Here is a 24,645-nt window from a genome sequence, read left to right as displayed (position 1 = left end):
TGCCAGTGTTGGGCTGGTGTTGGCAAAGTCAGAAGTCACAACACAACAGATTACAATGCAACTGGTTCATTTGAAGTCACAGCTTTCGAATGGCTGCCTCTTCAGCGGTTTAAGGCACCTGATGAAGCAGCAACGTTAGAAAGCGTGATATTTCTAATAATCAGTTGGATTTTAATCTGGTCTTGTGTGACCTCTGAGCAGTTATGCTCGAAATGGTGAAAGACAATATAATTTCAGTTTTGAAAATGATAAAATATCATTACCTTCCAGTCACTTAATGTTACACTCCTACCCACACCTCCATTTTAAGGCACAAAACAATCCTTCCTCTTATGCAGGTGTTCGCCAGAACACCCGTGAAATTCGTCCATGCTTGATCCTAAGTTACAATGCTGACCTTCATTGCAAGGTATTCCTCAAGAAGGATATACATACAGACCAGTGGGCGTCTGGGAGGTGTGTGAGTGGAAAGCCGCATATGAGGAACAAATGCAATGGAGGTGGAGGAATTCCTCCAGCACACACCCCATGGCCTCCTACCCTCTCTTGAAATCCTCATTTCCAAGTGTCGTCACAAAATCGATCACATCAACCTCTCAACCCGGCACATTCTCTTCAACCTCTCTCCAACGGAATGTGCAGCCCTCCGTTCCTTTCAATCTCATCCTAGACTCACATTCAAACCCACAGTTAATGAGGGCACAGTAGTAGTATGGTGCAGTGAAATTTATATATGCGCGGCCCAGCGCCAACTCACTGAGACCTCCTCCCAGAAGCCCCTCAATCTTGTCCTCACGCCTGGCCACCAAACTAGCATCTCGCATATCAATCACAACCTCATCACCCTCGGAGCCCTCCCACACACAAACTCCGCACTGATCATTCCACAGCCCCACACCACCCGATTCTATCTGCTTCCCAGAATCTGTAAACCTGACTTCCCCAAAAGACCCATTGCCTCTGCCTGCTTCTGCTCCAATGGACTTGTATCTGCTTCCCCAAATTCTGGTATTCTCGCCCGGTGCAAGAACGCCCATCCATTTCTCGCACACCACCTGTGTTCTCCACCTCCTCCAAATTCCTGATTACGCCACACCTCATGTTGACAATGGATAATCATTCCCTCGCCCCTTGTTCCCAGCACCGACACCCTCATCCACTTAAACAACCTCATCCTTACACTTTACAACTTCTCCTTTAAATATACCCACTTTCGACACACTGTGGCTGTGGAAGTGAGCACGCACATGGGCCCAGACTATGCCTGTCTTTTTGTAGAATAAGTGTAACAGTCCCTCTTCCGTTGGTACACTGGCATTTTCTCACACGTCTTCCTATGTTATATTGATGACAGCATCGGTGCTTCCACGAGGAGCTTGCACAGTTCTTCAACTTTACTGACAGCTTTTGCACCATTCTCACAATCACCGAGACCAGCTCCAATATCTCCATCTCCTTCTTGTACCTCTCTTTCTCCATCTCTAGTGTCTGCCTCGAATATGGCATCTGTTTCAAAATCACCTACTCCCACTGTTATCCAGGCGACACCTTCGGCTCACCCACCTTCCGGAAATAACGATTAGCCATTCTCCCAATTCCTCACCCTCTGCAGTGTTGACTTTCTACATGGGGCTCTCCCACATGCCCTAGATATCCTCACATTTCATAACTTACCTCTCTGGTTGTCCAAAATGTCCTCAAACACATCTCTTGTGTTTCCAATACTTCTGCCCTCACATTCCCTCCCCAAATAGAAAATAAAGCCGTCACATTTCACACTCCCAACCGTCGCATCCAACATATCGTTCTCCATCAATTCCTCCACTTACAATGCAACAGTACCTCCAAAGAGATGTTTCCGTCCTTTTTTGAGGGAGTTTCAACTTACATCAACTTACAGCAATGGTTTGCGATAGAGAGATTGTCTTCACCCCATGAATCCAAAGCAACTTATACATGGACAAGGAATCAGGTAGCTCAGGTGGGTCAAATTTTGCATAAATGCATATCAGTGTGTGGTGGGTTCATGAATAGCCAGTGATAATAAAACGTGTGTATGTGTCTGTCTGTGTGTATGTGTCTGCCTGTGTGTGCGTGTGTGTGTGTGTGTGTGTGTGTGTGTGTGTGTGTGTGTGTGTGTGTGAGTGTGTGTGTGTGTGTGTGTGTGTGTATGTGTGTGTGTTCCGAATGCACACTTGTCCATGCAAATGATGCTGTGACCGCTTTTTTTAAAGTATGGAGTGTGCATAAAAACATTAGGCAGTATTCAAATTTGTGTGGGGTAAAACCACTACCTTCGCACCTTCGTCACAATTTAAACGCTAAGATGTGCATCAATATTGATGGATTTACATGATACAATGATTCCAGAATCAAAACCGGGGAATTTTGCCATTCTTCCCGATGAATTATGGCTTGATTTGTAGCCATGTTGCATCATGTTCCAACATTTCTCATTAACCCTGCCAGTCATTTTTTTTCTGTTTTAAACAACAGCTTTGGCAACATTCAGGAGCTAGAGACTCCACGATCCAGCTATTGTGATTGTTCACAAAGCAGGAAGAAAAGCATATTTCAGAGTGATGGTCAAATTCACGTGACAAAATTGATACCCCACATTACAGCGAGCTTCATTCAAAGTCAATAAATCTTGAACTGGGAAATCACAGCAGTCAGACAGCACCCACGAAGTGTTTCTTCAAAGAATATTGACTTGCTTCTCCTCGGGTGCTGTCTGACCTACTTTGTTTTTCTAGCTCCATACTTATTGGCTCTTGCATAAGACGTCTGCTATCCTTTGGCACCTTGATCCGCCAGTAAGGGAGTGTATATGACATGAGCATGAAGTCAACAGAACATTTATGGAAGTCACTGTTTTCTTTAAAATACCTTAGATCGAAAAGTAAACTTAGCTTGAATATGAAGTGAACAGAAATCGGACTTTTGTGCGACAATACTGCAGGACAATGACTTACATTTTCAAGGACGTACCAAACGCGACGGTAAGATTTAATGTGAATATTGATTTATTCAAAACAATCCTGTGCATGATGAAATATAAAATAAAGCAACGGTTGCTCGAAAAACTCATAATTAATTTCATTATCTGTGTAGAGATGAACAGAACTAATGTTGTGATTCCAATATGACTCTTCTTCAGCCATGTTCTGATGCTTTCATAACAATTGAATTTCCATGCCGCCTTGTACATTCATTTCAGATTACAAGTAATCACAGAATCTATATCTAGCATCCACATCAGAGCACAACTTATCTAATGCCCACACGACACTGATGAATAAAAGGCAGGTTCTCAATCTATTCCTAACATAATTAGTTCATTGGATGAGAAGCAGATTTGTAAATATGAAATTAACCAATATGGCATATCTATTAGTGAATAATTTCTTTCTTCATCAGGTTAGTAATTATAATTGATATGTATTTTTAAGGTCGTCTGCTTTAAATATTAGACTATTATCAGACTAATATGAAATCCGGGGGAAAAAAAAGACAAAAGAAAATGCGTAGCAAAGTTGTTTTTTTTTCAGGACTTGCAGCGTAAGAAGTAGAAGCTGTGAATAATGTTAATGATTGAACAAAAAGTATTGGTACCCTGGATTTTTGGAATTCGATTTATTTATCTCATACTGCATTCAAAGATTTATCTGTCTGTGATCAAGTTTGTGGCTTTAGTCAGACTGGTTCACTCCATCCTTCATCGTTGAGATTCATAATCTCATGTTCAATGGGTTTAACCTCATATTGGATACTCTTGTTCTTACACTTCGCTCATTTCTTGGGTGAGGCCTCAATATTCACTTCTCTGGAAGTGTCGCCGTGAACACACCGCTCTTGTTATTGTCAAAGTTATTGTGCGTGGAGTTAAAATAACCTTGCTTAACTGCAAGAGCGAGAGGCAATTGCTTTCGCTGAATGTGATTCATGATTTTTTTATTTTCGTTTTAGTTTTTGTTGATTAAAATGTCAGTTTTGATTCACGTTCCCAGAAGAATGAAAATACATAGAGCCATGGCATGGGAATAGATATTTACGGCTGGACTGCCAACAGCAGGTCAACTTGAGACAAAAACTTGAACAGAATGACCTGGTACATAGAAACAGGAGACAATATTCCAGAACACCTCCCAGAACGTATTCATATCAAAGTGTGCTGAGGAACCGTTCGATACACTGGAATTATTTTCAGTGAAGTAAGTGGGTATTAGGGTACAATTTGGTGCAGTGATGATACCGCTTATTTGGGGCACATGAGATTGCACATCAACATCGAAGCTGCAGCATTGACTTTCAGTCAGAAAATGTTGAATTGGGATATATTCCCTGAAAAGTGGACAGTGCAATCACCAAGTTATTTTCTAATGCACCTTGAGGAAAGCCATGCTCAAGACTTACCAGACGCACAACAATGTGATACGATCTTAACACACCTCGGTATAGGCTGAGCAATAATACTTGTTAATGGACAATTACAATTGGAGAACACATAGCACGGAACACTTTAACTCTCTGTTTTAAGGGTTTGTGGTATCGCCAAGTGTTTGAATCCAATTAAAGCATTTTCTGTTGCAAGCAGGAAACGTGACATTTAACATGCCAAGAACATTAATAACACAAAGATTAATCATATAAGTAAGCAGAAAATCTATCACTTTCAGTGGTGTTGGATGAGTATTGGGTACTGATTCAGAACATTTATTGAAATCTTGTTTTCTTCTGAAATAGTGAAAATCTAATATTTTATTTGAGAGACTGAGGATCTCATTTAGTCATGCAGTGACTCAATTCTTTCAGAACCTGTTTAGTATTTGCAACATGACACTGCTGGGGCTAACAGTCTGAATAGTGAACACTTGATTTAAAAACTTTCCAGTGATTTCAGACAAACTCCTCCAAACCGAGTCTTCCTCATGGAAGAAAAACAACATGATGAGGTTTGGTCAGTTTTCATTCTTTATTGCAACGGGTGACAGTGTCAATGGGGCACATCAGCAGCCTCTTCAATTCCCCTCTGAACCTTTTCTGAGTCACTGCGTAGATGAAAACATTGTTGCAGGAATTGATTATCTGAAGCATGTTGGTCGCCTCTTGAAGATGGTAATCAGGGTCATTAAAATCCAAACCAGAGAAGTAAGCCTTTCCTGGAATACGCACGTAAAGGAAATGTACAACTTGGATGACCCATAGGAGGAGGAAGCTGAGAGAGATGGTGAACAGCAGAACAATGGACTTCTTGCGGCTGGCCAACTCCGGGTCACTGCGATGCTTAGTGCCCTGGAGTCTCCTACGAGCTTGGCTGACTGTCAAGATATGACGGATGGTCAGGATGTTGAGCAATAGAATGAGGAAAAATGGGATAAATGGCATTAAAATGTGATCTAGCCAGTCATAGGCCCGCCAAGCGAATGAAATATAATATGTTGACTTGATTTCACAAAACCAGGGCACACCATTCAGAGTGTATAAAGGATTGTAAGAAAAGTAAAAAGGGACATTCTTGATAACATTCACGAGACAGACAATGCCTATGACCAGTGACGCTGTTTTCTCCGTGCAGTATCCGTTCTTCAGGTTTTGGCAGCAGATGGACACAAAACGGTCAATGGTGAAGGACACTGTCAGCCATACTGAGCCATCCCGGCTAAAGTAGACCAGTACGGCGCTCAGTGCACACCCAGGAGTTGTAGACAGTGCACTGTAGGTAAAGTAGATGCGACTGATTCGGTTGAGAATGCACCCAGTGATAATGACGAGGAAATCGCTCACTGCTATTGCCTCCAAGTAGTAAGTTACACACCGAGAGAGTCCACATTGTCCCCTTGATAGAATTATGATCGTCACCAAATTTGCTGTAAGAGATTAAAATAGAGAGCTGTTGAGGGCAGGACTCGAAACATGAGATAATGCTGTACCAATTTGTTGCAAGGAAGAAAGCAATTGATCTGTCCAACTTCCTCCAGAACCAGACAGAGCCAAATAAATCGTTAAAGCCCAATTCTAATTAAGCATTTGCCATTCGACAAAATACTGCCATGTGGCTCATCACAAAGTCTGCCCTCTGGCCACAATGTCCATCCACGCCTTCCAATTTAAGTTCAGTTGAAACATTTGCTGCCAGTACTTTAATGCAGAACAAATAATTTCCATTCGACAGGTCTATGCTGATTGATCGGCCTTCTCACCCCTTGCAACAATGTTCTGGCTTTCATATCTCATCCATTAAATTTCCAAACATCCACAGGTTTACCGTTCCAATTCTTGCCAAATTTCGAAGGTCCGTGAAATCTAAGTGTCGCCAAGCAACTATGTTGTGCATCGTTGGTATCAATGCTTCATCGATGATAGTTATGCCTTTATCTGTTAATGCTGAATCTGCGGAATTCCCTATTTCAATGGTCTTGTTTCCCCTTTCATCTTCAGAGGCTTCCTGGTACTCTACTTTTTTTAACCAAGTTGCTGGCCGTCTGGGACGAAGTTTCCACGATGTGCTGATCTAAAATGTGTTTTTCGAAACTCCTATAAAACATTTTTTAAGACGTACTGTAATGGGTATGGCAGGAGTCATGCATTAACCTTGTAAAATGCTAACGAGAGATAACCAAACAATGCTCACTTTTTCCAGTGACAATGACATCTGTTAATGATAGCAATCTACATTTTCCCAAAAAATATAACCCAAATGTTTAAAGTCTATCTGGACAAGAAAAAGTCCATCATCAGTAACAAAGATTGTAGTTCATTCAGTTGCAAGATGATCACTAATTGCCAGGGAAATCACTTGCTCGACAATTTTAGACGACAGTTCAGAGTCACTGATATTTCCTCATGTCTGGAATCACATGAAGGATAGACCAGAAAAAGATGATAAATTTATATCTCTGCGGGACATAACTGATCTAAGCGAACTTTTTTTTAACTTTTCTATTTTTTTGGTAATTCATATAGGCACTAAACTCGTTTGTCAGATTCGTTAACTGAACGTAAACCCACCCCAGCTGGCAGTGTGAAATTTTCAGCCAAGTCTCAAACAGCTCGTGATATCATTGGTGCATGACCAGTATGTCCTCTTGCAAAATAAAGGCATGTCTTTTTCATCAAAATTAAATACGTTAGAACGCTTCTATTCACTTGTACAGAAGCTTAATGCTGTTGGAATTTCATGCTGTATGTTTTATATTTCAGCAATTCAAACAGCATTTTATTTAATGTACAGCATAATGAAGTGGAATTATCTTGAAACACTCCATGATCCCGATAATAAAATGAATTTTAATGTACGTATCAGTCTCTAGAAGGCGATAAGTATTCAGTTCGGCTCACTTATTCTCCCATAGCATTGGATTGTTATCCAAAATTAAGACCAAACCGTAAAAAGAAGAGTCCTCATTTCTGGGAAGTTTTAAAAATAAACACATAAACTAAATAATTTTTTGTGTGTGTTTCAATGCTTACCAGGAACACCAATAACAGCAAGAAATGGATAGCCAATGGCATAAAATATACCCTTTGCTGGACCATGCATTCTCTTTGAGTATCTCAATAAATCCCAAAAACTGCGAACCCAAGCCTGTCACACAGTCGATGCTTCCCTCATTTATTCAAGATGTTAGTCTCAAGAGGAATAATAGTTGAGTTGCCGCATGAATCCACTTTGAGGAAATAAACACAATTAATTCAATGCTTTATGCTTTTCATTAGTGGCACTTTGGAGCAGATGATATTAGTATACATGTGGATTAATTGCAGGTTGAAAACGCTGTCATTCTCCAAAATTCATGAACCATGACGTTATGCCTCCAAGCCGGGAAAACAGCTGAAGGTACATACAATACTGAGGTCTGCGATGAAATCGAAAAACATATCCTCAATTCTCTATCTCCCTCCCAAGTATTTACAGCACTACATTGTGCTAGCCCTTCATACTTTATTCAAATAATGTCCCTACCACTGACTTAAAGCTCATGGGATTATAACTCAGTAGATCGCTATTGTTGCCCTTCTTCAACATAAGAGCCACGTTGCCTATTCTCCAGACTTCTGTTATATCATCTATGTTGAAGGAGTCGAGAAAGATCTCATAGAAGGTCCCAAAGATGCCCTGTCTTGCATCCTCCTTATCATGTGATATTTCCCATTAGCTCCTGGTGTCTTACTGACCATAATGTCTTTCAAGGCGCCCTCTCATCTCCCTTCTCATTATTGATGTACGAAAAAATATGAAAATAACACTCTATTTTACGATAATCTATTTCTGTCTTCTTGGTGACCAACAAATCTGAGTACTCGTTGAGCAGTTCAGCAATTTCCTTCAGCTCGACGCATAGATTTCGTCCTTTGTCCTTGAGTGGACTTATCCTTTCCATAGTTATGCTTGTACTCGTAATATATAAGTTGCATACGCCTGGCAGTCTCCTTAATCTTAATTGGCAAGAGGATTTCATGGCCCCTTCTCGCCCTCCCATTTTCTTGCTTTGACACTTTTCTTTGCTTCCCTCATACTCGTCAAAGGCCTTATTTGATTTCAGTTTCCTGAAACTTACTTAAGTCTGATTTTTTTTTTGTTTTTGTTTTTGAATGGGCTTTGCAAGTGCTGTGTCAACAAAGGGTATGGAACCTTGTCATTTCTTTTTTTCATCAACACGGGAAAATGCTGGTCCTGAAAGCTGATAAATTGGCCTTGAAAAGACTCCGGCAAATTAGACAAGTAGTAACCCTGAAAGAGCGACTCCAATCTAATGTCCCTATTCCGTGCCTAATACTGTTGTAATTAGCCTCCCCTCAGGCCCTTCCACCACACACACTTCAACACGATCGCCGTCGGACCAATCATGTCTTCATTCATAATTATCATGCAATTTACGGCATCAGGTTAATGATCCCAAAAGTTCCACCACTGAAACTTTCATCAACTGGCCGCACTCACTTCTGAATGCAACGTCTTTCCAGCCCCTTTCCTAGCTGAATCTTCTAGATATTTCTGCGAGAAATCTTCTTCGATATCTAGACTTCACAGATTCTCCTCCTCTAAGCCGCTGGTATTAGGGCAATTCCTGCCAATGTTGCAGAAGTTAAAATTGCACATTACAAAAACGCTACTGTTTTTCTTTTCCATTTCTCCGCCCCCGCCTCCACCATATAATCTGCTTAAAGGCCTGTTCCTCTATTGATCGCTGGTTATTCGGATGCTGGTAGTACAACAAAATCATATGATTGCATTTTTCTTACACTTAAATTCTAAGTATGGTCTCATTGGATAAGCCCTATAAGACATCATCTCTTGGATCTGACAGTCTTCTCAAACACCAGTTCAACTCTCCTACTGATTATACATATCTTGCCTTACACATCTAATTCCGAGGAGTTTGAGTTGCTCTTCTTGTAACCAAGCTTCTTCAATGGCTACCATGTACTAATGCAGGCTCTAAGATTATTTATCTTCCCTGTTACATACCTTGCATCAAAATAAACATAGCTCAGACCGCCAGTCCAGTTGTGTTCATAAACCTGGCCCTACGTGTTCAACATGTTAGGCAACACCATGTTCTTTTCTGTAATTTTCTTTTGTCATATTGATACAGGCACAATGATGGTCCTGAAATGATTGCGAATAAGCAGAGCTCCACTCATTGGAAATCTGTCAAAAGTCTTTTTTTTTCTACTTCCTTGTAGAGTGTTTCGTATGCTTGTGTTGAATTGCAGACAGGCAATAGTGATACAATTGTTAACAATTATTAAATTTTAGTTGTAAAATGTTAACTTGTTATTGTTTTCCATTACAGTTTTAGACGAATTTTGAGCTTTTGTTTTCTCATTTCTCAGCACACCCAAGTAAATAAAACATTTGTACTGAGATCAACGACTTCTCAGAGACTAGATTGATTGTTAAAGCCAAAACAGCAGAATCTTGTGACATGTGCAGTCAATTAAGGCCATGGATACCTTTATGAACGCATGTGTGTGTGTGTGTGTGTGTGTGTGTGTGTGTGTGTGTGTGTGTGTGTGTGTGTGTGTGTGTGTTTCCCGTAGTTATTCAGAATTCTAATGGTCTATCTGTTCACTACTTCATCAAACATTTTCAAGATAATTAGGCAACAAATATAAACAGAACATTTATCCATGTTCTCTGTCATTAATTATCTTCAAATTAATTCAATAATTTTGTGCTCTTCAGATTCCCGATGACGACCTCTCATGAAATCTTAACAGAGTTCAGCATTTGCATTTTTTTTAGACTTTCAAGTTATACACTTCTTTTATTTTGTACGCTGTCCGAAAGACATTCATTTCTCTCCCAGTCCTTTGCAAACCCGTGAGATGTGTGCCTATTTTTTTGTGTACGAGGATGCAGGAGATATGATAATACAAACACACCATAATTGTTTTCAAGGGAAAGACCATATTGAATTGTAAATATGGCTTACTTCTTCAAAGTCGTTTTCTGGACGTCCTGGAAATGGCTTTCTTCATAACACTGTAGCTGCATGTGCAGTGTATGGACAGCAGCAGCAGTTTAGAAAGACAGTCGACTACCGTCTTCTCCAGAGCTGTAAATGCTTCCATGGGACAGTAACCAGAAGCATGGCATTCTAACCAGAACTCCATCAACAAACACATTGATTTGGAGCCAATCATCCATCCCCTGACAAAAAGAACAGGAAATGATATTACCAACCCAAGGAAACCTAACCAGATAAATAGAAAGCAGGGCATAACATCAGCACTTCGTCGGAGGCTCACTGATGCTGTTACCTAGAATGGTGACGAAACGTCTGAAAACTAACCTTCCAGCTCAGCGAGCAAACTCAAATCCAGGACAATAACATGTAGGAGCAGAAATAAGCATTCATCAGTACAGTCTTCGCTGGGATGAGGTCATGATTAGTTCTGACAATACTCAATTCCAACTTTCTGCAATATTCCATGAAGCTCGAATCCTTTACTGATTCAAATACTGTGTATTTCAGCCTGTGTATTAATTCCATAAATACACTGCGCTCTGAGGGAAAGTTTCCTCCTTATCTCTGTCTGAAATCCTTGCATTGAGATAATGTATTCTTTTCCTACACTGTCTCACAGGGAAACTGTTCAGCATGCCCCATACAAGGTGTCTGAGAAAGGTATGTGTCAATAAGATTGCCTGTCATTCTTCTCAACTCCAATGAGCACAAGTGTAATCTATTCAAATTCTCCTCAAAAAAAAACCTCAATTGTTGCAAACAACCGATGTGAAATTTTCTGGATTCCTTCAAGTACCAGTGTATCTTTCTTTAGTAACAGGGAGGGAAGGTGTTAAAATCTTGACACATATATTTTTGCCAAAATATCCTAATTTTTATGCTGCAATCATGCAAGTATACAATTGGGTCAGAAGAACAACGAACAGAAGCTATGGAACCCGTGGAAACCACAGACTCAAATTAAGCGAAATGTGCTGTGGCTCACAGTTGCTCTTAGAGCTGATGGTGCAGCATTAGCGACGGTTGGGTATTCAGTCAGAACTCTGCGACCTTTCTGCACCTGCTCTTTGTTCAACGAGTTTGACATTTTAAAAGAAAAGTAGAAAACGCTTCACAAACCCAGAACATGATTTTTTCAGGCATTGAATGGGTCACATTTTTCAACATGCCTTTGAATGAGCTATTTAATGTCACACTTTGCCCACTATTTGTATTGGCTAAACAGTCCAGTACTTTCACCTAACCATGTTTTTAACAAGTAGAAGTAAATATTATTCTGCCTGTACATCTCAGTTCTTCAAAAGACTGCAATTTAATTGTAACTAGCATTTCACACCTTTTATAGGTGTGTTTGGGATATCGTTCTGTAGGAGAAGGCCATTTAAGTTAGGAAAGGTAACATGTGTCTGTGCCGACTTGGCGGGCCGAAGAGACGGCTTCTGTATTGTATTTTTCATTGATATTACTTTTTGTAGTGTTGGTAATAATGAATTGCGACCGCCCTTTGCCACTGATCATTTTAGCATCTCAATCAAATATGTCATTTAGGTGTTTTGCTTCAAGGAGACAGACAACAGTTTCTGTCACCTGCTGTCTTTTTGTAAATATTGACAAGTTTATACATTGAATACTTATACTTCTGACCTTGCTCCAATGAATAACGACTCACAAGTCTTGGGACATAACTGAATGCCTCGTCGTGGTCAATTTGAAAAATATCAGACCCAAAATGTTGGCGCCTGACAGAAGCAGGGAAAGCGTTTAAATCTTGCATGGTTATACACACTCTTACCCTAGAGCTTTGAACTCCTATGAATATGGGGATTGCTTGCAATATCTGAGATATAAACCTTCAGCAACAACATGGCAATATTTGGAAAAGATCACTGATGCCATGTCCTATTAGTTTTCTACTGTAAAAGAAAATGCTTAATTTTAAAAAAAATATATATCACCTTCGTGTCTGATATTAAGGTGCAAACCCAGATCAGGTCAGCGTCAACTTATACGGAACTGAGGAATATTGTTGCAAAACACTCAGCAGTTTGACAACTGCACAGAGTATAAACTGTGAGTGTTGCGCTGAGCAGGTTTTGGTACGGTTCTCATCGATCTTCGTTACACTGTGTCTCTACTGCACAGAAATATGTGGCACTGTCTATCATTCGAGCGTCATGAACAGTCAAAGCGCTGGTCTTCTCTGTCGAATTGAACCGAGCCTTGATCTTGCCCCGATCGCTGGCATCGCTCACCAGATGCTTCAAGTGTCCGTTCGGGTACTGACTGTACCACTGTGGTACCCGCCCTGCTACTGTGGTGGAACAAGCGAAGACGGCAGTCTTTCCCTCGATAATGACCACTGGCTGTGAAGATTGAGACACCTCATTGCTGTTAGAAGAAGCTTCGGAGAGTATGCAGAAAAACAGAAATAACTTAAATTTAATATTGTATAAATGAGTTTAATACAACGCAATGCAATGCAATGAAGTACAAAGTAAAATGAATCAAAAATGCAGAAATACCGATCTAACAGAACGTATCAACATGTCACGTTAAATATTTCTGACAGAATTATCAGCCACACTCACCAAAAGGGAAAAATAAGAAATTTAGTGAGATGAGGAGAAAAGTAACTCTCAATTCCATGTCGGATCCTGTTGTTTTGTGTAATGCAAGTGCCTGTAGATTCATGCTGGGAGAGGCTCCTTGAGAAGTCAGCGCTCCTTTATTTCCAACTCAGCTCCACGCCAGTTACAGTGCGGCATCTACAAATGGTTGCCTCCAACATGTGAACACAAAGATAAGCTGTGAGGGAGCTGCAACATTGAACGTGAGCAGCGAGGGAGGAATATCAGGAGCTTCCTGATATGTGACGCCACGATTCAACAAGACTGACATCGCCTTAAAACCAGCATAACTCCACTCAGCGGGGACCGGAAGCTGTCGACCTCTCTCTCAGCGCTGACCTAAATGATCAACTCTGACTTTCCGTGAATTTAGATCTGGCCTGCAGGAAGTTGAAAGATCCATACGTTATAGGATGTGTGTTTCTTTGCGATACGTGAAAACACTTGGGTGAAGATTATATCAGGTGACTCATGCAGTTTTCCCCTGTTTTGTAAGGCCAAGGTCCAAAAACATAAGAGTCTATTTTGTTCTTTCAGCCTTTCGAGTCCACTCACCACTCAATGAGATTAATGATAAAACAAGCATCAATTCCACTTTCCTGTCCGATCACATAAACTTCAATTCACTTTCAGAATGAAAATCTGTCTGCCGCATTCATGAATATGAGATAGAAGTTTGGAATGTATAGGACAGAAAACGGGTCCTTCGTTGTTTAAAACATAACAATAAATGAAATTACTCCTTCCTGCCTGTCCTTTGTACATATCTCTCCATTCCTTGTTTATTTATGTGATAATCTAAAAGTTCCTGAAATGCCCTTACTGAATCGGCCTCCACTACACCCTTGGTAGTATGCTTCAAAATACTTTCATTCCCTGTGTAAAGAACAAACAGCCCCTCACGCTTCCTATCAATTTTCCCCCTCTCACCTTAGGATTCAACATTTCAACTCAACAAAAAGTAAGATTTTGACTGTCAGTCTTATCTATGCATTTCATAATTTTATAAACGTCTATCAAGTTTCCCCTCAGAGACCCCGCTTGAGAAAACAATATGGGTTTTTTGAAGCCTTTCCTTATCGTTCTTACCTTCTAATCAGGACAGAATTCTGTTCAACCACTTATGCAGCCGCTACAAAAACGTCACATCCTTCCTGTAATGCAGCGATCAGAATTCAATTCCATACTCCAAGTGTGACCTAATCAATGCCTTACAAAGCTGCAACATAACATTCTTGCTCTTGTACTTAATTCCCTGACCAATTTAGGCCAGCATGCCATACATCTTCTTTACCACAGTAGCTAATTGGATGGCGACTTTCAGAGGCCTACAGACTTGACCGTCAAGTTCTTTCTGACTGTCAATTCTTTTTGGTCTTGATATAAATTGCATGCTTTTCTTTATCATTTAATCTCCCAAAATGCAGAAGCTCTCACTTACACGGATAAAACTCGAACTGTCATTTCTCTACTCATATTTGCAACTGACCAATATCCCGCTGTATCCTTTGACCACTTCTGTACTACCCACACTTCCACAGATCTTTTCATCGTCTGCAACCTCACTAACGAAACCATCTACATTTTCATCTAGTCATTTACATATATCAAAAACAGCTGAAGACTAGTGGAACACCTCAAGTCGAGACCTCGACCCAAACACACTATTCCACTGCTACTCTTTGCCTTCATTGGACAAGACTTTTCTGTATCTAAGCAGTCAAGTCACCGTCGATTCCATGCATCTCAACCTTCTTGATGAGTAGGCAATGAGGGACCTTATCGAACGCCTTTCTAAAATGTATGTGAACAGCACCCACTGGTCTACCATCATTGATCTCTTTCGTTAGCTCGTTGAAAAAAATCACATCAGTGAGCCACGACCTGTACTGCACAAAGCTATGCTGACTGTCCCTGATTAGATCATGCTTTTATAAATGTATGTAAATCATATTCCAAAATATTCTCCCCATTTCGTTCCCAACCACCGATGTGAAACTCATTGACCTATTATTTCCTGCATCATCCCTATTTCCCTTCATTAATAGAAAAAAAATCTTCTCACCAGTGCTCCCATACTTCTTCAGTTGCTCGCGAGGATACAAAGACAAAGACCGCAGCATTCTCCTCTCTCTCTCAATAAGTTGGGGTAGAACCCATCTGTCTCCAAGGACTTATCCAACTTAATGCTCTTCAAGAATTTAATGTCACTTCTTTCTTCACCGCACAATACCCTAGCATAATAGAAGTGTCACTGTCCTCCAAATCGTTTTCCTCAGCGAATATCAATCCAAATTTCTTATTTAGGATCTCACCCATATCCCCTGTTTCCAAGTGCAAGTTATTCTTTATCTCTGAGTGGTTCTACCTTCTGAGATAACAAGGTGTAGAACTGGATGAACACAGCAGGCCAAGCAGCATCAGAGGGCCAGGAAAGCTGGTTCCACCTTCTCCCCAGTTATCTCTCGTTGTTATTGTATGTATAGAATGCCTTCAGATTCTCTTTCAAACGGTTTACCCTTCATGTTCTCATAATGTCCTGCTTGAGAACCTTGCTGCTTTCCTGATATTCCTCATTGGTCCTGTCCAAATTCAGCTTTCTAAAATTTGCATGCTGTTCTTTTTGTTTCTCCTTTAGACTAAAGTCACAATATCTCCCGTTATCCAAGGGTCCCTTACCTTGCCATCCTTGTCCTTCCTTCTTACTGCAACATTCCAGTATTGAATTCTCACCAGACGCCATCTGTCAACATTGGGCATATCTGATAACATTTCCTCCGAATTGAAACTCCCTAAATCTCGTCTATTAATGTCGTAATTTGCCCTCAATTGGCTTATTACCTCCCTGAAAGCCCCTAAATTATCCTTGCTCATTGCTATCTGAGAAATTAATAAGATGTGATCATTATTTCAGACATGCTCTCCCACTGAATGCTCAGTCATCTCGCCAAGTTCATCAGCCAATGCAAAGTCTAGTATGACCTCTTCTCTATTTATACAATATGCATACTTTTTCACTAAACCCTTTTAGATCCATGTAATACATTTGACCCTGCCTAATCATCTTGCTCCAAGGTAACACGGTGTGGGTTTGGATGAACACAGCAGGTCAAGCAGCATCAGAGGAGCAGGAAAGCTTGACGTTTCGGATCTGGAGCCTTCTTCAGAAATAGTGGAGGTGAAGGGGATTCTGAAATAGTTAAGGAGACAGGGAGATGCTGATAGAAGATGGATAAAGGAGAAGATAGGGTGAGAGGAGACATACAGGTCAAAGAGGCGGTGTTAGAGCCAGTAAAGGTGAATGTAGGTGGGGAGTTGGGGGGGATAGGTCAGTCCAGAGAGAATGGGCAGGTCGCGGGGGGGCGGGATGAGATTAGTGGCTAGGGGATGGGTTGGGCCTTGAAGTGGGAAGAATGGGTAGGGAGGTGGGGACTAACTGGACTGGTTTTGGGATGTGGTCGGGGGTAGGGGAGATTTTGTAGCTTGTAAAGTCCACATTGATACCCTTTGGCTGCAGACCTCTCAAACGAAATACGAGATGTTGTTCCTGCATGTTTTGGGTGACGTCATTGTGGCAATGCAGAAAGCCCAGGATGAACATGTTGTCCAAGGAGTTGGGGGAGTTGAAATGGTTCGCGATTGGAAGGTTTAGTCGTTGCGAACTGAGCATCGGAGTTCCACAAAGCGGTTGGATTGCAGATGCGCACGTGTCGGAGGATGATCTATTGGAATTGGAGGTTGGTGGGGTTGTATGTGAGGACAAGGGGGATTCAGTTTTGGTTGTTATTGCAGGTTGTTATTGCGTGTGTGAGGGATGAGTTGCAGGAAATGTGGGAGACATATTCGAGGGCATTTTGATCACTGTGGAGGGGAAGTTGCGGTTTTTGAAAAAAGCGGACATCTGGGATGTTCAGGAGTGGAATACCTCATCTCGGGAGCAGATGCGGCGGAGGTGAAGGAATTCGGAATAGGGGATGGCATTTTTACAGGACGGTGCGTGAGAGGAGGAATATTCTAAGTAGTTATGGGAGTCGGTAGGCTTAAAATGGATATTGGTTCCCAGGTGGATGCCAGAGATGGAGACAGAGAGTTCCAGTGTCTACATCTCTGGCATCCAAATGGAAACTGATAACCTTCATTGTCTCTAACCTCGCCTCTTTGACCTGTCTGTCTCCTTTCACCCTGCCTTCTCCTTTATCCATCTTCTATCCGCCTCCCCCGCCTCTCTATTTATTTCAGAATCCCCTTCCCCTCTCCCATTTTTGGAGAAGGTCCCAACTCGAAACGTCAAGCTTTCCTGCTCCTCTGATGCTGCTTGGCCTGTTGTGTTCATCCAGCCTCAAACCGTCTTATATAAGATTCTCCAGCATCAGCAGTTCCTACTGTCTCTTGCTCCAAGGTAGATCCAGTCTGAATTGATGATGTTAAAGTCACCCACGATGACAACTCTGTTTTAATTCACATTTCCATAATCTGCCTACACATTTGTTCCACAATATCTCAGTGGCTCTCGGAGCACTTATAGAATAATCTTATCAGAGTGTTTGTACCCATCTTGTTTTTGAGCTCTACCTAAATTGCCACAGTGGATGAGTCCTCTGGCATGTCATCTCTGAATACAGATGTGACATTCTTCGTGTTAGTCATGTAACTCCTCCATCTCTTTTGCATTCCTCTCTATGTTGTCAAAAACAACGAAACCCTGGAACTTTGAGCAGTCACGCCTGCCTCTCTCTCAACCAACTTTCTGTAAAGACACAATACCTTAACCCCATGTACTGATAAAGTCTCTAAGATCATTCACTTTACCTGTAAAACACAATGTACTGAAATAAACACACTTCAGCCCATTATTACCATCGTCTTCAATTACTCCTCAGCCTTGCTTTCTTTCTGAGTTAATGTTCAAAACATCTGTCTTCACCTCAGTACCTCCACTCGAAGACCTGATGCTTTGATTCCTAAACATCTGTCACTATGGTTCAAACTATACTCAGTAGTACTGAAGAACATCCCAGCGCGTGTATTTCTTCGTCTCCAGTGTAGATATAATGCATCCCTCTCGTACAGGTCACCGCTTCCCCAGAGGAGATCCCACAGATCCATGAACCTGAAACCAGTTTGCCTGCAACATTTCTTGTTCCATGCATTCATCTGTTCTATCTACTGACTCCTTGTCACACTAGGACACAGTACTGGTAGTAACCCTGGGATTACTGCCATTGAGGTCCTGCATTACAGCCTCTTTCTTAATTTCCTTCACTCATTCAACAGAACATAGTCCATTGATTTTTCTCTTTATATCATTTGTACCAAGGTGCACCACGATTTCTGACTGCTCACCCTGCCCCTGAAGAATGTATTGCAACCATTCAGAAACGTCATTGACCCTGGCACCCAGCAGGCAACACTGCATCCTGCAGACTCAGACATAACCACAAAAATGCCTGTCTGAGTCTCTAATTATTTAGCCTCTGACCACTACCAGTTGCTTGGATCTTGCACTGCCCTTCACTAGAAACAAAACTGGTTGTGGTGTCACAGGCCTGACTACTGCTGTTATCATCTCCTGAGAGGTTATCCACCCCACCACCAAAATCTAAAGCGGTATGTACTTAGCCAGGGAAATAGCCACTGGAGAGTCCTACACTACCTGCTCACCTCCCTTGTCAGTCACCCGTCTACTTGACTGAACATGTGGTGGGGCCACCTCCCTGTAACAAGTGTCGACCACACTGTCTCCTCGCTGTATGCTCATCAGTGTGCCCAGCTGCTTCTGCAAACGAAAATAAATGATCTGTGAGGTGCTGCAGCCAGTTACACCTCCTGTCAGCATTACATCAGAGACACCTAACGGATCCATGATGTCCCACATATGGCAGGGGCAGCGTACCCTTGTCCTACCTGCCATCTTTACACCTTCATAATAAGACAAATAAAATAACTTTACCTTGACGTTACCTTGTTTGTCTTACTCACTGATGACCAGATTTCATCCAAGTCCGCACTTCTTGAAACTAGCTGCACTGTCCGGTTCCATGAATTGCAATGCAATCTTTATATGAATACCAAATTTTCTCGAGACTGCAAAAATCTTCTGAACAGTCTCCCTAAGGGCCTCTCTCCTATTTCTTGTTTTTGTTAGAGGTGTACAGAAGAATGGAAACACTAGAGTGACGTAATGCCTGGGGCTTATCTTTCCTTTTCCCTTGTTCTTCCTCAATCTGCTGATCAGTCATTAGTGACTGTGCTCACTTCTCTCAGAATGCTCAGCCTATACAGGAATAATTTATCAACCTTAACTGCTAACGATATTAATGATCTCCAGCGATCTTCAAAATCTTACAAGAAGCATTTACTGCTCATCTTAAGGAATATTTCTCCTCTATGTTAACTGTTAGGAAAGGCATGAAGACTTGGGAATATGGGGTCGTTCATGAAAATATCTCGGGGACAGTCCATATCACTGTAGATGACATGTTAGAAGTGCTAGAATGTTTGAATGTGAATAAATCTCCTGTTCCTGATTGGATCTATCCAGATAACAATATAAGATTCTCAAGAAAAAGTTGCACGGGTCCTGTTTGATGTAGTTGCATCAGCATTAGCCACAAGTTAGGTTCTAGAAGACTAGAGGGCAGTGAATATTGTGATCTTATTCAAGAAGGGCTGCAAAGAACAAACAGGGAATTATATACCAAGAAGCTTAACATCTGTTACAATTAAGATAATTGAGAAGATTCTAAGGGTTAGGACATGCATGCATTTAGGAAGACAGGGTTTGATCATCAGCAAGGCTTCGTGCATGAGAGATCATGCCTGACAAATTTGTTTTTGCTCTTAGATGAAGTGAACAGGATCGTTGAAGAAGGCAAGACTGTAGACATAGTTGACATGGATTTTAGTAAGTCCTTTGAAAATGTTCCACCTTGTGAGGCTGTTCTGTAAAATTAGATCGTTTGGAATCCATTGAAAGCTGGCAAATTAGATGCACCATTGCCTATATGGGAGGAAGCAGAAAGTAATACCAGAATGAATGTTTCTTGCAATGAAGGCCTGTGAAGAGTGGTGTGCCTCAAAAGCCGGTGCATAGCCCATTCCTGCTTGTTATCCAGACCAATTATTTGGATGAGAATGTGAACTACGTGATTAGTAAGTGTGTGGATGACACTAAAACAGAACGACAGAAGATAGTAATAAATGCAACGTAGACTAAATATGAGAATGCTAACTAGTCATATAAAAGCAAATTGCAAGAGTTAGTTCTGGATACATGAAAGATAAGAAAGAGACAAGAATCTGCATTAGGTAAATGGAAAATTAGGTTGGAGAAATACAAATGAGTTAACAATAAAAGAAATAGTGAAGGAACGGAATACCTATTTTGTATCAGTTTTCACGTTTGAAGACCCCAATAGCATATCACAATTTCAAAAGCATCAGAGGCATATTTGAGTGCAGTGGGCATCATGAAAGTGGAGGTGCTGGTGCAGCTGAAAGGATTGAAGGTGGGTAAGTCACCCAAACCAATGTACTGCACTGCAACATTCTGACAGAAATACCTGAGGAAATGACAGTGACCTTTCATGAATCACTGGAGTCACTCAATGTGCTAAAGGAGTGAAAAAGGGCTAATGTGACACGGATCTTCAGGAAGGGAGAGACATATAATACTGTAAGTTACAAGCCAATTATACTGAACTCCTTATCAGTAAGTAAATAGTGACCATTATTAGGGACGATACATGAAGTGGATGGGGAAAAAAAAATGAGTCTGTACGTTTCACCAAGTGGAAGCCATGCCTCACAAATCCATTGGAATTATTTGGGTAGGTGATGAGGAATCTTGACACAGAACAGCCAGTGTAAGTGATCTATTTGGATTTCCAGAGGCCCTTGACCAGGTTAGCATTCAGTTAGACAGGACAAAAAAATCAAGAGTTGTGCTGTCCTGCTGAAAATATAAACGGCTATCCACAGGCCACTTTTGGGCAATTATGTGAGGTTTTTAGTTCATATCCAAGGGAAATTGCACTGTCCTTGGCAGGAGTGTGGGTACTGGGGGCAGATGCAGAGGGGATTCCCAAGAATGATCTTGGGAATCTTGGGCTTGACATATGAGGAAACGTTGAAGACTTTGGATCTGTTCTCAATGGAAGTTAAAATTAAAAGGGAGATCTCATTGAGCCGCACAGAATAATAAGAGGCTTGGGCACAAAGAATATCAGTAAGATGTTCCTGATAGTACGACCGTTTCAGACACAATGGCACATTCTTAACTTGAAGGAATGGGTCTTTAGAACTGAGATGAAGTGGAATTTCTACTGCCAGAGTGTGGTGAACCTCTGGGACTAGTTGGCACTGAAAGTTCAGGAGACCAAGTCGTTAAGTGATTTTAAGGTAGAGATAAATGCTTTCTTGATTAGCAAGAGATCAGAGACAGAACCCAGGAGAGAGGCTTTATGAAACATTTTTGCCATGAACAAATGGGAGAACACATTCTTGGGCAGAATGATGTCATTCTGCCCCAATGTCTTATGTTCTTACTGCCTAAAATTGGAACCCAGAAAAAAGGAAAGTGAAGAGGAGGATGAGTTAGAATAGTAAAAGATCAAACAGACACGTGTGGCAGAATTACATTCAGAAGACAGAAGAAGTGTCAAATAGGAAACTTTAAAACAAAATACAAAATAACCATCCCGGCTTATGGAAGCTGAACATTCTAAAAAGTGACCACGTTAAAGAAAAAGCAACATTATAAAATAAATTTCCTTCTGCATCACTTATAGGTTTGCTTTGGTTGGTTACAGAGGTGAACAATCTGAAGCATCTGTAACCAGAAAGGATACGAGAAACTCTTCCAGCGATGTGTGAGCGTTTATTCTGGTCATTTTGAGAAATGTATATATTTTTCAATGCTACTAGCGAGACATTGCTAATGAATTATATTACTAATTTTCTAGCTGTGAAACAGCAGAGGAAATCTTGGGCTCACAGTTCCAAGAGATCCATTGTTCATATCCCCCCTTAGATGCTCTCGCATAGCATGCTCCAGTGGCGAGAGAACATCTAGAGTTGCTTGGTTGCCTCTCTGTTGTGGAATAGCAGTTATAAATATTGAGATTGTACAATATGCTTTGTACCAAACCAGAGACCTATTTGGAGAAAAATTGAATTTTATTGTCTGATGCGTCATGTTCAGTTAGAGAAGTATTGCCTGTGGCTGCATGTCAGTCATGGATTGTATTTCGCGAAGAACAATGTGGTTTACATATTCATTCAAGCATCTCAGAATGGAATATGGCCTATGGTGAAAAATAAAATGTTTGCCTATTCTGTTATATGTAATTGTTTTTTACCACACATTTTCACTCTTATTTGAACAAAGCATTGTTTTTGAAATTAGATATTAGCTCCACGAACAGGTGGCCCCAAAATCGTATTGGTATTTCAAAAGAAAATTGAATGAAGACAAAGAGAAACAGTATTTACCCAAATCACACGTTGCATGCTGATATCTGTTTTCTTTTTCTCTCAGTAACCATTTTGCCTAACCTCACAGCCTGAAATGTGGTGAATATCCTTAGCCAGTTTTTGTACATGCTGACTGTGCCCCTATAACAGTGTGGGGCGCAGTGCACAATGATACACGGCGGAGTCAGAGACAAGAACCTCAAGGACTCTCAACGTAACAATTCTTTGTTCGTTGTCCAAGGAAGCAGTGAACCTGCTGCGGAAATTTACAGCAGTCTCGCCCAGATCATTGCCGTATCTCTTCAATATATATGTCAGGGAACTCCCTGGGTGTTGAATATACCAGAAGAGGTAAGGAAAGGTATCAGTCGTGGAATAATTGCAGTTCAGAGCGATAGTCTCTCCTTCCTGAGCTGTTAAATCAGAAGTATCCTGAGAGACTGAATCGATGCCACTCGTACCTGCAACAGGAATATAAAATGCAGATTAAAAATTGGAGGAATTACACTCAACAAGTATTAGTCTGAAACAAATACACTCACCAGGCATCAAGATCAGTCCTATCAGCAAGAAATGTGAAGAACACATCGTTTCTGATTTAGATGTAGATGGAATGCAGCTGTATGATTTACCCGTGTTAAAAGTGGTGCAAAATATTGAAGGGGAAAAGTCGTTGGCGATGTCCTTGTATGGGATAAAAGGAAATACTACCCTGTGACATGATTGGCAGATAACTCACTCCTGGTGCGACCTGTGTACCAATCCGAGTCAGTTGCATCTAATTAATGCATGATATCCCAACGTTCATTGCAAACGTTTCTTTTCTCTCCTTTTGTGCATATATTTCTGTCAGTAATCTGTCATTTTGGTTTTCACTCCGTCTCCCACTGCATTCAGTTCCCCGCTCACCATGCCTTCAGCCTTCATCTAAATGTTTCTGTCCTGTTTCTTCATTAAATTGAAAGTGAAAGCATTAATTTTGTCAATGTATTCCATTTGTAACTACAATTTTACTGGATTAATAACATGCTGTGCAGCCATTACGATAATGGTTGCCTTTGAAATGACTAATGCAAGATCAAACAAGACACCTTTGAACTGGAAAACCTTCAAGAAGTGGTGAGGTGCAAAGACAGTTGTACCATACAATTTGAACGAAAAAATATTTGCCTCGATTAATATTCCCTAATCTCTGCCATAAAGCAAAGGCAAAGGTGTTGTCAGAAGCATCTCTTTATTGGTGCTTGGGGTGCGAACTGGAATGCATGAGGTCGAAGACTTTAAAGCAGAAAGCGATCTTCGGATCAGTATTGAAGTCACACTGTGTAATGAGAGGGAGGTAAACTCATCTTATCACTTTACTCACACCAGTTGCACATGTCCATTAGATGACAATGTCCAATCCAAAGACGAAAGAGTTTGGAGAAACAATCGATCCAACAGAAAGATGCTAAAGCAGAGAACCTCTCATGTGAAAACAATTGAAAAATATAACGTGATAGCTTTTCATTACCTAGGATAGAATGACAATTAATTGACTTGCTGAAATTTCATTGCTTAAAATTTTTTCATCGCTCCTTATATTAAATTCGTTCACAGATTGAGACTGTTACTTCCAGGCCAATATTTAATACCCATCCCAGAGGGAAGAAAGGAGTCAACAACCTTGCCGTGGGTCCTGAGTTAAATTTTGGCCGGACCAGGCAATGATGGCAGATTTCATCCCTGAAGTGAACCAGATTTTTTTCCCAACAATCAGTACTGTTACCATGGCCATCATTAGCTGCTTAATTACGGATTTTTACTCAAAGGAATTCGAACCCCCGTCTCCAAACGATTGCTTGGATCTCTGTATTGACATTCCAACAACACACCACGAGGCCAGTGCCTCCCCATTGTTCTGGTTTCTACCAGTAGACGATTAAAAAAGAAGTTAACCTAACTGTAGAGGAGGATAAAGATCGGGATAGTTGAGTTGTGTTTATTTTACTGAGATTTGTTATGATCTGGAACACAATATCCAATGTCATGGGAAAATAAGATTCAAGTATAAATTTACAAAATGT

The 24,645-nt window shown here is 40.9% G+C and overlaps 1 protein-coding gene and 1 gene segment (V, D, J or C); one reads left to right on the top strand and one right to left on the bottom strand.

Moving 5' to 3' along the window:
* Positions 1–24,645, top strand: part of LOC125449089 (T cell receptor alpha chain MC.7.G5) — a 758,994-nt gene that overhangs the window by 303,147 nt on the left and 431,202 nt on the right. The gene's annotated exons all lie outside the window — the stretch shown is intronic.
* On the bottom strand, positions 22,603–23,217 carry LOC132206759 (T cell receptor alpha variable 8-3-like). The segment is given in 2 exon segments: positions 22,603–23,040; positions 23,122–23,217. Coding segments are annotated over 2 exon segments (484 nt in total).

Source organism: Stegostoma tigrinum, chromosome 43 (assembly GCF_030684315.1).
Source record: "Stegostoma tigrinum isolate sSteTig4 chromosome 43, sSteTig4.hap1, whole genome shotgun sequence".
In the NCBI taxonomy this organism is placed as follows: Eukaryota; Metazoa; Chordata; class Chondrichthyes; order Orectolobiformes; family Stegostomatidae; genus Stegostoma; species Stegostoma tigrinum.
The sequence above is the reverse complement of the archived record's forward strand: the minus strand, read 5'-3'. Positions and strand labels throughout refer to the sequence as shown.